Source organism: Caretta caretta, chromosome 5 (genome assembly GCF_965140235.1).
Source record: "Caretta caretta isolate rCarCar2 chromosome 5, rCarCar1.hap1, whole genome shotgun sequence".
Classification (NCBI taxonomy): domain Eukaryota; kingdom Metazoa; phylum Chordata; order Testudines; family Cheloniidae; genus Caretta; species Caretta caretta.
In genome coordinates, this window is record NC_134210.1 from 22822875 (window position 1) to 22836854 (window position 13980).

Genomic DNA, 13980 nt, shown 5'->3' on the forward strand with positions numbered 1-13980 from the left:
AGAGACTGTATGGGGAAGGAATTAACAAGGGGGGGGGAAAACTTATACAGCTATTTACTTAAATCAATTAAAAGCACGCATACTAAAAGAATGAAGGAAAGTAAGAGGAAAGGGTCTAGCACTATTCAACTTCTTCTTTGAAGAATTTCTAAAAAATTGAAAATTCTGCCTGACGCAGGACACAGCCTTAACCAAAGATAAATGTGACATGTTCTTCATACCCACCTAGGCAGTAGGGTTTCTCTCTGTTCCTGTGTCTCTCACGGTCATACCGATATCCAGGATAACATGTACAAAGGACACGTCCAAAGTTATCTGTGCACTGCTGTTCACACGGAGCTTCTGCACACACATCGTAGTCTAAAGAGAGAAAAGCGTGCTTAAGGGAAACATTGGAAGAAGGCCCATGTGTTTAGGACAACCATATGATTTGATATTTTATCTCATCTTATGTTATTGTTCATTAACAAAGTCCAACTGCATTATCACAGCAGATGGAAGAAACATAAGTGAGATTGTCACAAAACGTAACTAATGTTTTATTGGGGAATTATAATTCCTAGCCACAGCTTTTCTACAGGTCTAATAATTTGAGAAAGAGGCACTTTCTTTGTGTTTGTACAGCACCTTGCACAATGGGATCCTAGCACAAATAAGGCTCCTAGGTGCTACAATATAATAAAATAATAATTAATATGCTGCTTTGGTTGCAGAGAATTAGTAATTATTCTCAGGGAAATATTTGCTTTTTTTCCCCTCCCCAAATTCACAAGTGACAGAAGCAACAGCTGCTGTGTAATATACTATACAATAGCTTACAGATAATTCAGTGGCAAATACATTGAGAAAACGTTTCAGAAAGAAAAGTTAGTTAAAAAAAATACATTAACTGCACCAAACCTACCCTAATTGCCCAAGCAAAGAGCACATAGTTAATAAGATATCACCGTTTTTAATAATATAAATGTGCTGACTAGCATCTGATACTAAGCCTCTTACCAGAGTGTAGTGGAGCTTTCCACTTGGCCCTCTGGGGGTATAGGCTGAAGCCCAAGTGAAGCTTTCATTTGGGCTGGTAACCATTCACTTTGCAGTGAGGATGCAGGCTAAATCACACCAGTGATTATAGTCATCCAGTGCTTTCCCACAATTCCCCCCAGAAGTCCAGAACCATAGACAAATTCTCCCACAATTCACTGGGAAGGAATTACAGAGTGGCTCATCTTACCATAGCACTAAGATCCATGGGATATGCCCCCAGAAGTCCGAGTGACATATACAGGTGAGTGCAGTACCAGAGAGGACACAATGATTTAGGTAGGGCTTTAGAGTCTGGATGCTAATGCCCTGGCGAGGCTAACAATGCTCAGACCAAGATGCCAATCACCCAAGTTAACTCTGCAGTAAAGACATTCCCTCAGTGTGAAGGTTGATTAGCTGGAGAAGAAGGGGAAACTGAGGCAGTGGCAGGGCCCAAAGCAAGTCTGGATAAGCGCTGCTGCAGGCTCTTAGAGTTTATATCAAAATTCATGACAGTGTTGCTTTATATCATTTAAAAAAAACTTCTACACGTTTAATTCAGAGTTTATAAAAGAGCCAGTCCACTGTTTCTAACCTTTTAAAAAAATATATTATTTTTAATTGTTGCTTGTATTATTTTGGCAACAAGGACCTGTAACCGTGGTCCAGGAACCCACTGCCTCAGGCACCGTACAAACACAGAACAAAAAGACAGTGCCTGCCCCCAAAAGCTTGCAATTTAAGAAAATGTAAATCTAAGTAAAATCTAAATGTTTTTGCCAACATTCCAACACTCTTTGCATATATACCGTACTTTAAAAATTATTGATTGATTGTTGAAGAAATATTCTGATTCATACTAGTGACTAGCAACCACCTTGTGAATTGCAGAATTTTCCAAAAGATCAAATGTCATAACAAATTACTGATAGATGGTAATGCAGGTTAAGCCCCATCACAGTTTCAGACTTAACTGCACTTTGCTCCCACTCCTGGTCTTCCTTGAAGGCACCCTCTAAAGGTCTCAGGCTCTCAGCCATTACTTGTGTCAGACAGAGAGCTGCACTTCTCTCCCCGCAGACCAGGGGTTGAGGCTTGTAGCCCCTCTGCACCACAGTGTGATTTCCCCAGCAGGTCTGACCAAGGTCTGGCCCATGTGGTTAACCTCTCTTCAGGGGCTACAGCAGTGTACACCAGTTACCAGCCAGTCTTCATACAGCAAAATACTTTCATTCTTAGAGTAAAAGCATTACAGAAAAAACAAATGAAAGTTCCTATATACATGAGAAAAGCTTACCCAGAGACCACCCATCAGTCCTATGGGGTCCCAGTAAGCCAAAGTCCTTCCAACCCTTCGGCAAGGGTTGGGACCCCCCACCACCACCTTGGACAGAGGATCCTGTCCACTTGCTGAATCAAAGGAAGGACCTGTGCCAGTTCAAGCTCATCCTTTTATACCAAAAGCCCTTTCTTTGTTTCCTAGCCTCTGGAAAAACCCCACTTGAACCAGTATATGCAACCAGGAGGCGCGGAGGGGAGAAGCTCTCTTAAACGGGAAGAGGCAGAGAAATAGGAAGGGGAGTTGTGGCACATCAGGTAATGTGTTTCAGTGGGCCTGATCAATTCAGTGTGCCCCAACTCACTGTGTTTATAATCTGTATCTAAAAGGTATCATGTAATATGTCATTGGAAACTCACTGATCATTAATATTATTTCATGATTTATATATGGGGTGTGTATTAAGAGTTATGGATATAGGCAGGAATGATGACTAAAATTTGCATAAGCCAGGCATGTCAGGGGGAATTGGTAAGCAGCTCTGCCCTAGATGAAAGAATGCGTATTTGCTTCTCTGCCTAGCACAATCATCAGGCAGAGACAACGAAGGGCCATTTACATATTAGGTAAACAAAGCTACCGAGCTATCAAGAGGGGGAGGAGATAGCTTCCAGCAGAGAACAGAAACGTTATCTGTGCGATAAAGTCTGAACCTCTGCACGATTAAGTTCAGGGGGATCTGAACCTCAAATGATAAGTAATTGAATCAACTGATTGAAGACAATATTACTGTATTATAAAAATTTATTGAGTGAGATGTTTTATGAAAGCAAATGACACACTGGTGATTAATACCATCGTAAAATGTGTGCATAAACACTGCATAAGGAATTATGGATTTCCATTGATATTAAGCTTTACAGTCTGTGTCTAAACAAAAGGAGAAACAGGTCTCGCCCAGACAGGAGGGAATGTCACAGCTATTTACCTGTCTCCTATATCAATTAAGCATGGGGGAATCAAAACAATGGAAGCCCCATTTACATACAGGGTGATGGGAAGCTCATAGAAAGGGGAAAACAGAATGAGGTCATCCTGCCTCTTGAAACAACGTCAATGAACTTTGGAAGACATAAGCAAAGACGGAAGCCATCTTTGGCATCCATCACTAGATGGACACAAGGGAACAGAGCTCTTGCAAGCTGGGAAAGATGGCTCTTGCATGCTGAGAAAAATGGAGGAGTTGAAGTCTCTGCAAACTGAATATAGGCGAGAAACCTGCTTAGGCAAAGACCTTTCACCTAGGAAGACAAGGGAAGCCAGCATCTTGTACTTCTGTGGAAGGTCCTGACTGAGGGAAAGTCAGCCATGGCTGAGAAGAAGGAAGACCAATGAGAGAAAGCATCTTGAACAAAGCCTGTAGCTTACTAAATTTAGTTGTAGACTTTTAGATGCATTTTCACTTTTATTTGCTGGTTTCCCTTTCTAACTTTATTCCTTTTACTTGGCATCACTTAATCTATGTCCTCTTGTTAATACATTTGTTTTATTTTAACTATAAACCAACTCAGTGCTGTGTTTGAAGAGCAGAAGAAATTGCTCACCTTGTGCAGTAACTGTGTTTCTTCAAGATGTGTGTCCCCATGGTGCTCCACTTCAGGTGTGCATGTGCCTCTCAAGCCCTTAATCAGAGATTTTCTGTTGGCAGTGTCTGTTCGACCCATGCATGTGCTATACGACCTCATGGTGCATGCCAAAGTATATGGAGCCGCAAGGGTGAACGGCGCTCAGTTCCTTCTCTATTTGAATGTCCAACAAAGAACGGTCTGAAGCAGAGGGGAGGAGGACAGGTAGTGGAGCATCCATAGGGACACACATTTTGAAGAACCACAGTTACTGCACAAGGTGAGTAACCTCTTCTTCAAATAGTGTCCCTATGGGTGCTTCCACTTCAGATGACCTCCGAGCAGTATCCCCACATGAAAAACCCCCTTGTTTGACAGTCTCTTAGATGAGGAGTACTAGTGGCACCTTAGAGACTAACCAATTTATTTGAGCATAAGCTTTCGTGATCTTATGCTCAAATAAACTGGTTAGTCTCTAAGGTGCCACTAGTACTCCTTTTCTTTTTGCGAATATAGACTAACACAGCTGCTACTCTGAAACCAGTCTCTTAGATGGTATCAAAGATGGTAACACCTGTCCTTTTGGGGAAAACAGAAGAAGTTAGTTGAAATGGGCTGGAGATTGTTGTTAAAGTCCAATCCCCTTTCATCTTAGGTGGTGTTCAGGATTCAGCTGGAGCCAGAGGAGGAGTAATGTCATCGTGGTCCCTCTCTCTTGCCTGGTGTGGTCAGGGTTAGGACCAAGAAGGTCTGCGTTCACAGGAAGCCACGATGGTGAAGCTCACTCCCATAGCTAATTTCTGCCCCTGCACAATCTCTTTAAGGACCCTTAAGGAGCTTCAGAATTGAGTCTAAGATTGAAGACAGTACAGCACAACCAAGCATCGCATCAGATCTGGTGTTGTGGACCAAGGCATTGTGTTTACAAAAAGTATGCACTGAAGTCTGTGTAGCAGCTTTGCATATCTAAGACACTGGAATGTTCTAGATTAAAGCTGTGGAAGTTGCCTGTGATCTGGTAGAGTGTGCTATTATCCTTGGGGAAAGTAGAGCACTAGTTGTGTTATAGCAAGCGATGATACACCCAGAGATCCCCCTTGAAAGTCTCTGTGTAGAGATTGTGGACTCCTTGGATCTCTCTGTGATAGAGACAAAAAATCAAGGTGATTTCCAAAATTGCTTGGTCCTATCTACATAAGAGACCAATGCCCATCTAACATCTGTCTCATACTGAGATATACGTGGTTTAGGGGAAAATACACCTGGTAATGAATGGCCTGGTTAATGAAAATCCAACAGCACTTTAGGTAAGAATTTACGGTGGCCATTAACAGATCTTGTCCTTGAAAGATATCATAAATGGAGGGTCTGCCATCAAGGCCCCAGTCTCCCCAAGTCTGTGAGCTGAAATGATGGCTACTAGAAAGGCCATCTTCATAGATAACTGAAGCAGAAAGCAGGTTCAGCCTATGGCAAACAAAGGTCCCATGAGGTATTTAAGTACAGGTTGAGATCCCAAGTAGGAGTAGGATCCTTAAACTGTGGGAGAGGTTCCCTAAACACTTAATAAATCTTGAAGACATAGGGTGAGCAAATATGGAAAACCCTTCCAGTGGGGGATGAAGTGCTGATATTGCAGCCAGATGAACCTTAATAGAGATAACTGATAACCTGATTTCTTCAGGTTCAGCAGGTGCAAGATCACTGAAAGCAAAGAAAATTCAGGCACTACACTGTCACAGTGACAGTAGTACTTGAATCTTTCCTATTTCTGAAGGTAATTTTAGTTGACTCTTTTTCACTGTTTAGTAATACTTGTTGTACTCCTGTTGAGCAGGCGGATTCTAATCTTCTGAATGCCCTGAGGCAGAAGCCCCCTCAGTTGGGGTGAAGCACGCTATCTGCACTCTAGGAGAGGAGATAAAGGATGGTTGAAAGCTTGAATGCGGGTTGGACACACAGGTGAAGCAGGTAAGAATACCAAATCTGTCTCAGCCAGCTTGGTACTATAGGGATGACCCTGGCGTTGTCCTGTCTGATCTTGTTAATCACGCTTCGTATTAGCAGTATTGGAGGGAATCCATAGAAAAGGTCAAATAATTCTGGCTGCAGCATGTTGATGGACTGAAGAATGGACAGGTGATAAAGAAAGAGACCAGAAAGGATGAAGCAGAGTTTTTGGCAATGGGGATACTGAGGAAGGAGAATCTGACCAGGGTTTGTCTACATTAGACTCTTATCTCCAGTTAATCTTCATCAAGAAACTCACAGTAGTGAACATATTTGTAAAAGCTACCATGGATACTCCCTGAATGTTTGATCCAGGCTACAAGCATGTGTGCTTTACTTTAGGCTGAGCCCAGAGAAGGAAGAGAGAATGGAATTGTCAACCATGAATAGTAAGACAGAGATAGAGGAAGTTCTGGAGAAAAGATGAGAAGTTCTATTTTTGGCATGTTTGTTTGAGAAAGTGGGGCAGAAGGAGATGTCAGAGAGGCAACAATAAAATAGTATTTAGCACTCAGTCTCAAACTGCTTTTCTAAATATCATTATCCCCAGGGTAGGACAAGGTAGAACAGGGAAAGGAGAATGAATGGAAATGACAGGAAGAAGGTTGAAGATCAATGACAATGCCATTGCCTTAGGGAGGAGAGACTATTTAAAAAACACCTGCCCCAGAAGGAGAACCAGGTCTTTCTGAGGCAGACATAAAAGAGTAGATGGAGCAGGGTCTGCTTTAGCTCCTAAGCCCTTCCTTGTACTCACTGCTAGTTGCACAGGAAGACGGTACTACAATTGCTTTCTTGGTGTTGTGATTTGCCAGTAATGGCTAAAAGGCAAAGATATACTTTAATAAAGAAGCTAACAACCTGAGACATCTGTAATATACTTATGTGCCTGGGTTGAGATATGCATTTCAAGCACACTCATACTGCCAAGATTATGATGAAACGATGTGTGGGGAGTGGTTACATTTTAACAGAGTAAGTTAAAAGAGTGTTTCCCTGAATCATAGTGTTTCTAGTTTATACACTATGGCCCCGAACAGTTTCAGCTGTTTCCGCTGTTCCTTAGGTCTGTGAAATTCAAGGTGAAACTCAGGTCAGGTTGATATGAGGCCTAATGGAGGATACAAAGAGGGAGGTAGAGAAACCACAACCAGCAAACAAGTTCATTTAAAGAAAGAAATGCTCCAAGCTTGTTAAGATCCAGAGCCCAGGGACAGCATAACTAAAGTCAATGGAATCATAATTAAGAGCTACTTTCAGGTTCACCTAAATCTGAATAGGTCAAAACTAGAAGCACCAATTCTCTTTTGTTGTGGCTTTTTTCTTATCCATAACCCTGTTTCTTCTCCCACAATCTCTGATTCTTAGTGAATAATCACTACAGACACAAGCTATTTTACTGGAGACACCATCCTAAGAAAGCCAGGGGATGGATTTGCAGAGAGCCTGCATTCTTTCCATTCTATATGGTCTCTGTTTCTGTCTCTCTCTCTCTCTAGTCTACAAAACCAAAAATTTCTTCAATCCAACATCATGCTTCTACTCAATCTCGGTCTCTCACACTGTAGCTTACCATTCCTGCCATGAGCTCCCTGCACAAACACAAAGGCAAAGCCCAAAATCATTAGCATAAGCAGACCAAGTTGAACTGATCTCATTCAAACATCATCCATTCTTGCAGCAGCTCTGCTGGGTCTTGTGCTGGGAGCACTTTGAATTTCTCACCACATTGACAGCACGAGGATCAATATTTTTAGGAGGTGGCTGTTTTTTTGTCACAAAGTGTTGCTATCTGACAACGAACTCACTCACTCACCCAGGGGCAAATGGCAGCAAGATCCACAGCTGGGAGGAACCTGTTGGCCAGAATTTATAAGCCAAAGAACAAGCAGTTCACTGGGTCTCTCAAGAACGACTTTACCCTACCCTACCATGACCATATTCCCTTCAAAATGTTTACATCTCATACTAAGAAAGCTCACTGACCAACTCCATAGTCCCAGTGTGGCATTGTCCTTGTACAGATGTGTTACCCAGCACAGGCTTTTTATTTTCAGCTTAAAGAGTTTGCCTGCAGCAAGAGGATTTTGCAGCTTTGCAGTCAGTCTTAGCTCTGCATATATGGCTTGATCCTGCACCAGGGAAGTCAGTGAGAAGAGGAGATGTCTTATGTGAAGAAGTTTTGTGAATAACTATTTTAGGGACTGGTCCAAATCCTACTGAAGTTATTGGAGAGACACCCGGTGATGTCAATTGACTTCAGATTGTGCCCTTAAAATTCATGCCTGTCATCCGGTAGCACCATGTGTTGTGTCCATGAGCTACAGCTTGACTTGCAAAGGCATCTCATTCTTTTCTAAAAGATGATCCAAATTGTGATGTTCCCCTCCATATGCTTTATGGAAGTATGCTTATGAATATGACATTACTGGAATATGCTTTATGCTAAATACCCCTTGTATGGTGTCATTAGAAAGCTTATAATCTACTGAGTGTGTTCACCCTATTTGTTTGCATGTATTATTTCTATGTCTGGAGTTAGGAGAATAAGACATAAACTTGTATCACTGATGTAAACATATTAAGTGGAGGCCATTAAGGGTGCTCCAGAAAGAATCAGTTGTAAATGGCCTTAGTTACTTGAAAGCCTTCCTGTGTACAGCCCATGGGGAATGGAAACTAGACCATGTCACCTGATAATGAAATCCATCCTAAATCTGGTACTTTTCCATTTAGAAGGAGGGGTGGGGACCCAGAGAGACAAAAGATTCTCGCCTTGTGCCAAAACTATAGAAGGAGGTGGAGCAGGACTAAGCGGGCTGCCAGTCATGAGAAAACCACTACTTACACCTGAGATGCCTGCTGGATCTAACAAGGACTGTACCAGGGGAAAGGATTGGGCCCAGACTAGGAAGGAGTCTAGTCTGTGAAAGAAGCTTATTGGAACATCTCTGAGGGTGAGATATTACCTCTAATCAGTTTCTTAATGTATTAGGCTTAGACTTGCATGTCTTTGCTTTATTTTGCTTGGTGACTGACTTTGTTCTGTCTGTTATTACTTGAAACCAGTTAAATCCTACTTTTTATACTTAATAAAATCACTTTTGTTTATTAATAAACCCAGAGTAAGTGATTAATACCTCAGGGACCAAACAGCTGTGCATCTCTCTCTATCTGTGTTATAGAGGGCAGACAATTTATGAATTTACCCTGTATAAGCTTTATACAGAGGAAAACGGATTTATTTGGGGTTTGCATCCCATTGGGAACTGGGTGTCTGGGTGCTGGAAACAGGTAACCTGCTGAACTGTTTTCAGTTTAGTCTGCAGCTTTGGGGGTGTGGACCAGACTTGGGTCTGTGTTGCAGCAGGCTCGCATGTCTGGCTCAACAAGGCAGGGTTCTGGAGTTCCAACTGGCAGGTAAAATGGGCTCAGAGGTAATTTCAGCACATCAGGTGACAGTCCCCGGGTGAGCTCTGTGACTGAACCCATCACAAAGATGTTCCAAGACCTTTGAACTCAGGAGATCCAAAAACTGTATTTACAAAATATGGTTTAGCTTCACTCACTAATGCCAGTAAGAGAACACTCCCTTTCCAACACAGCATGAGCTATGCAGAATAATTCTCATTGCCTTTAGGGACAGCCCTGTGTAAGAGGCAATGTCTAAGCTGCACTACCCCAGGAGTATACCCCTCCGAGGCACTATCCTCTCCCAGCCTCCACACTGCTGTTGTTGGGAGAGAAGGAATAATTAGCTGCTGGCCTAGCTGCACTGACTAATACTCCTGGGTGAAATGGCTCTCAACACACATCCAAGGGCAGAATATGGCTCTGTGTGTACACTAATTCATATCACAAGATGTATACACCCAGATGTATGTAGGGAGAGCCAAGACCCAGCTTCCTAGTTGAAATATTTTGAAGACACAGAATTTATCGTATTGCTGTTTCTGGTAACGAATCCCACACTGATACACCAGGGACAACCAAGCCTGTGGTTAATTCAGTATTTTCTCCCAAATTAACAGCACAGAAAGCAGAAGAAATGAGAAATGGCTAATGGCACTGGGATGTGAAGGATTAGAACAATAAAATCACATACCTTCGGGGATGCATTGTCCAAGAACAAATTTATAACCCTTACAGCATTTTTTCCTGAAAGACAAAAATACAATAAAATAAAGTAAAATAAAAATGCTGTTTAAAGGAGATACGGCCTTTAAAAACAACTTTTTAAAAGGGTTTAAAAGTTCTATTTGAGAACCGATCTCAAAAATAAATTTAAAAAGCCATTAATTCAAAAAACTGATTAATAAACCGGTGATTTCTATTCCTGGGTATACAGAGAGATTTGAAATGATCCATACTAGCACAAACGGTGCATGGAAAAGTTCAAAATGAAAGGCCTTTTCCCCTCCTAGATGCATACTGATCTCTAAGTGGAAAAGCAAAGTTCTTCGGCCCCAAAAAGCTCTGAGCATCGTGTCCCTCTGCTCTGCCTCAGTCAGGGCTTTCTGTGGCTCTTATTTAGGCTGGATGACTGCGCTTTTAAAAGGTGAGTGTTTGGAGAGAAGTGGAGAAGTTTGTGGAGAGCTTCTCAATTCCAAAAAAAAAAAAAATTCATGGAGGGCATGGAAGTTTGGACGAGAAGATGCCTGTCGAAAAAGACCTGGTACTATTTCCTAGGGCAAGAGCATTTTGGATCTTTATTCACTCAATTCTAAGGCTGGGTCCTTAGCCAAGATTTTCAAAAGTGACTAGTGATTATTGGTGCCTCAGCTTCTTGGTGTCTACTTGAGACACTTTAAAAGGGCCTGATTTTTGGAAAGTGATGAGCACCCACCATCTGAAAATCAGGGCTCTAACACGGGGCACCCAAACACAGCAACCCAAAATCATTAGTCCCTTTTGAAAATCATGGACAACTTATGCCTCTGTGTGGAAAGCACATGACATACTTCTGGAGCTATACATATAAACAACCATGATCATAACTTTCATGACATGCCATAGAGCGTTTCCAAGCGTCTGTCACGCTAAAGTAAACTGACTGAAGGGCCTATATCTCAGCTTGTAGTACACACAAGATTAAATGTTATAATTCATTTCCCATATTTGAAAGAACTCTGAAAAGATGACCGATTAAATAAATGAGCTATTTTAACTACAGAAAGATTAATAGGGCACTTAGAATGTTCTAGAAACAGGGACACTTAAATATTAACACCTCTATATGGTCTGAAATTTCTTGAGCTGTTCACTACATGAGAAAGTTCTGGGTGTAGGGAAAACGTGTAGGCTAGTGTGAAATCACATTTAAACATAGGGTATTATTTGTCTGTTTCTATTTTGTATGGCAGAACTACAATAGGCCTCCAAGTTTCTTGATAGCATTTCTAAATACATTCTAATCGATACAATCTTTACAGTCGTCTATTAGAGCGATACTAAGTGCCAAGACTGAGTGATCTTTTCCATTCCTTGTGGATTGCCAGCACCGCTTACCCAGAAGTAACCTGTCATTCAACCTCCTGTGGAATTAAATTTAAATTAAGTGACTTAATCTGGTTTTTGAAAGCTTGTGGATTTTAGAGATATGGACTCTAGAATGTTTTGCAGACGTGCTGAAGTAAAGTGTCTGGTAAGCTAAGAAGTAATCACTCTTCTGTTTTCCTCCTTAAATGTATAATTGACCCAGGAGAATGCTAACGCAATGGAAGTCAATGACACAAATGCATCCCCTAGGAGACCCAGAGTTCATCACAATATATCATTATGTTGCATTTAAAACAACTATCAGTTGCAACTGACCATTTAAAACAAACAATATATTATTCCAAACTATGTAAAAACAAACTTTGGCTGCACATTTTATACACTTTCAAAGATTAGCCGGAATATAAATTAAATATAATGAAGTTTGGATGGCTGCAGGGGAAGCTTTGCCTTGTTATGCAAACACTGGTCCTCATTAGACTTCACTACAAACACTGCTGTGAAGTCTTATCTTCAAGACAAACAAATGAAGGAGGAAAAAGTTCAAAGGTGCATCAGGGAGGCTGTTCAGATGCTTCAAGCTATGCAGACGGCTTTCCAAATGCACAGTCATCGCCATTCCTCTTCAGGATAGGGCGAGACTGATAGCACAGTCTCCTTGTAGGCAGTAGAGGCACAGACCAGTGAAGAAACCAGCTGGTAGTGGTAGAGAATGTAATAAACGACTCAGATGCTTAAAGCTATGCACATGCTTTGCAGGATCAGGGTCAAAATGCTCAGTATCTTTCAGGATTGGGTCTTATCCTCCTAAATCAAATACTTGTGGGTTTTTTTGCAAGCTAAACTGTGTGAGTCTAAAGATAATGTATCTTCCCTTCTGAATTATTATGTTAGCTTGTTCCCCTGCCCTGTACAAACTCCTTCCCACCCCAGAATGTGCCAGATGCTCAAAACTCTCATTGACTGTGAGGTCTATAAAAACTTGACAACAGTTAGGCTGCTGGCATGCTGAGACCACAGCCGATCATGCTGACCAATACCGTCTCATTGTTTCCTTGTACTCTCCCATCTTTTTATCCATCTGTATCCAGCTATTGTCTCTTGTCCAATACTTAGATTGTAAGCTCCTTGGGGCAGGGACTGCCTTTGTTCTGTGTTTGTACAGCACTTACCACAACTAGAGCTCCAGGTGTTATAGTAATACAAACAAATAAATTAACAAATAATAAATAATAATAATAATGAGGGGGCAGTGTCTCTTCATGCTACTGGGTGTAAGAGAGGTTCCCCAACATAAGAAGCATTGTGACACTGGACCCGACCCAAAGTCTATCTAACCCGTATCCAATCTCTGGCAGTGGCCAGTTCCAGATCTTGTAAGGAAAATGCAAAAACCCCAAGACAGGCAGATGTGGGACAGTTTTCCCCTATATAGGTCACTGTCACGGAGTCACCGGGCGATGCTCTGGAAGTACTCCAGATGAAGCCAGTCAGGACTCTGGGGGAGCCTCCTCTCTCTGAGCAGACTGTCTCCAGGGCAAGAAACTTCCACAGCTTCCACCTTCCTAGGTCTGGCCTCGGAGCATTCAGCATCCCCTGCCCCACTGTGCGCTTCCCATAGCAAGTCCGCACAAGCCAGGCTCCTGGGGAAGCCAGTGGGCCCTGCACCCCAATTCCACAGTCAGACGTGACTCTCAGCCAGTGTAAAACAGAAGGTTTATTAGACAACAGGAACACAGTCTAAAACAGAGCTTGTAGGTATAGAAATAGGACCCCTAAGTCAGGTCCATCTTGGGGCACGGAGGCCATACCCCAGGTCTGGACCTCCCCCCATCTCTCCGGCCAGATCCAAACTGAAACTCTCCTGCCCCTCCTCTCGCCTTTGTCTCTTTCCTGGGCCAGGAGGCCACCTGATCTCTTTGTTCTCCAACACCTTCAGTTGGCACCTTGCAGGGGAGGGGCCCAGGCCATAAGTTGCCAGGAGACAGGGTGTCAGCCATTCTCTGTGCAAACACCATCACACTGGCCCTCTAGGGCTCTCCAGCAATCACACACTCTTATCCCACCACCTAGATACTTAAGAAATGCATAGGGGAAACTGAGGCACCCACACAGTATTCAGAGAGAACATTAAGAACAGTCCCACTTCGTCACAGTCACGTCCTGATCGCTAATAGTTAGAGACTGGTTTAAGCCCTGAAGCATGAGATTCAGTAGTTCTTCCAGAATGTCTGTTGTCATTCATTTATTACTACTCTGGGTATTCTTGGTATCCAGATAAAGAGCCAACCCCTTTTTCAGTCTTGTTAGGTTCTTGGCCTTAATGACACAGTGAGGCAATGAGTTCCACAGCTTAATTCCACAATGTGCAAAAAAAAAAAAAAAAAGAAGTATTTCCTTCTCTTGCTTCTGAATTTCTCACCATTTAATTTAACTGAATGTCCCCTTAGTCTTGTTTTATGAGACAGGGAGAACAGAAGTTGCTGATCTCCCCTCCTCCGGATTATCCCTGCTCCTCTTCATGGTAGCTTTAAGTCCCACATGAGG

At 42.3% G+C, this 13980-nt stretch overlaps 1 protein-coding gene and 1 long non-coding RNA gene across 8 annotated transcripts in view; one reads left to right on the plus strand and one right to left on the minus strand.

Annotated features, from left to right (window-relative positions):
- Positions 1-13980, minus strand: part of CCBE1 (collagen and calcium binding EGF domains 1) — a 224348-nt gene that overhangs the window by 65478 nt on the left and 144890 nt on the right. For all 7 annotated transcript variants that reach the window (XR_007356900.2, XR_012668379.1, XR_007356898.2 and 4 more), the window contains exons 3-4: positions 10040-10092; positions 226-360 (exon numbers count right to left, since the gene is read on the minus strand). Coding sequence is in view for 3 of the 7 variants with exons in the window: in XM_048851673.2 (XP_048707630.2) it covers positions 226-360; positions 10040-10092 (188 nt within the window). In the remaining 4 variants the exon portion in view is untranslated. The remainder of the gene's footprint in view (positions 1-225; positions 361-10039; positions 10093-13980) is intronic.
- Positions 4736-8086, plus strand: LOC125637331 (uncharacterized). The gene is made up of 3 exons (XR_007356905.2): positions 4736-4855; positions 5762-5895; positions 7992-8086. It is a non-coding gene; the product is annotated as an uncharacterized LOC125637331 (long non-coding RNA).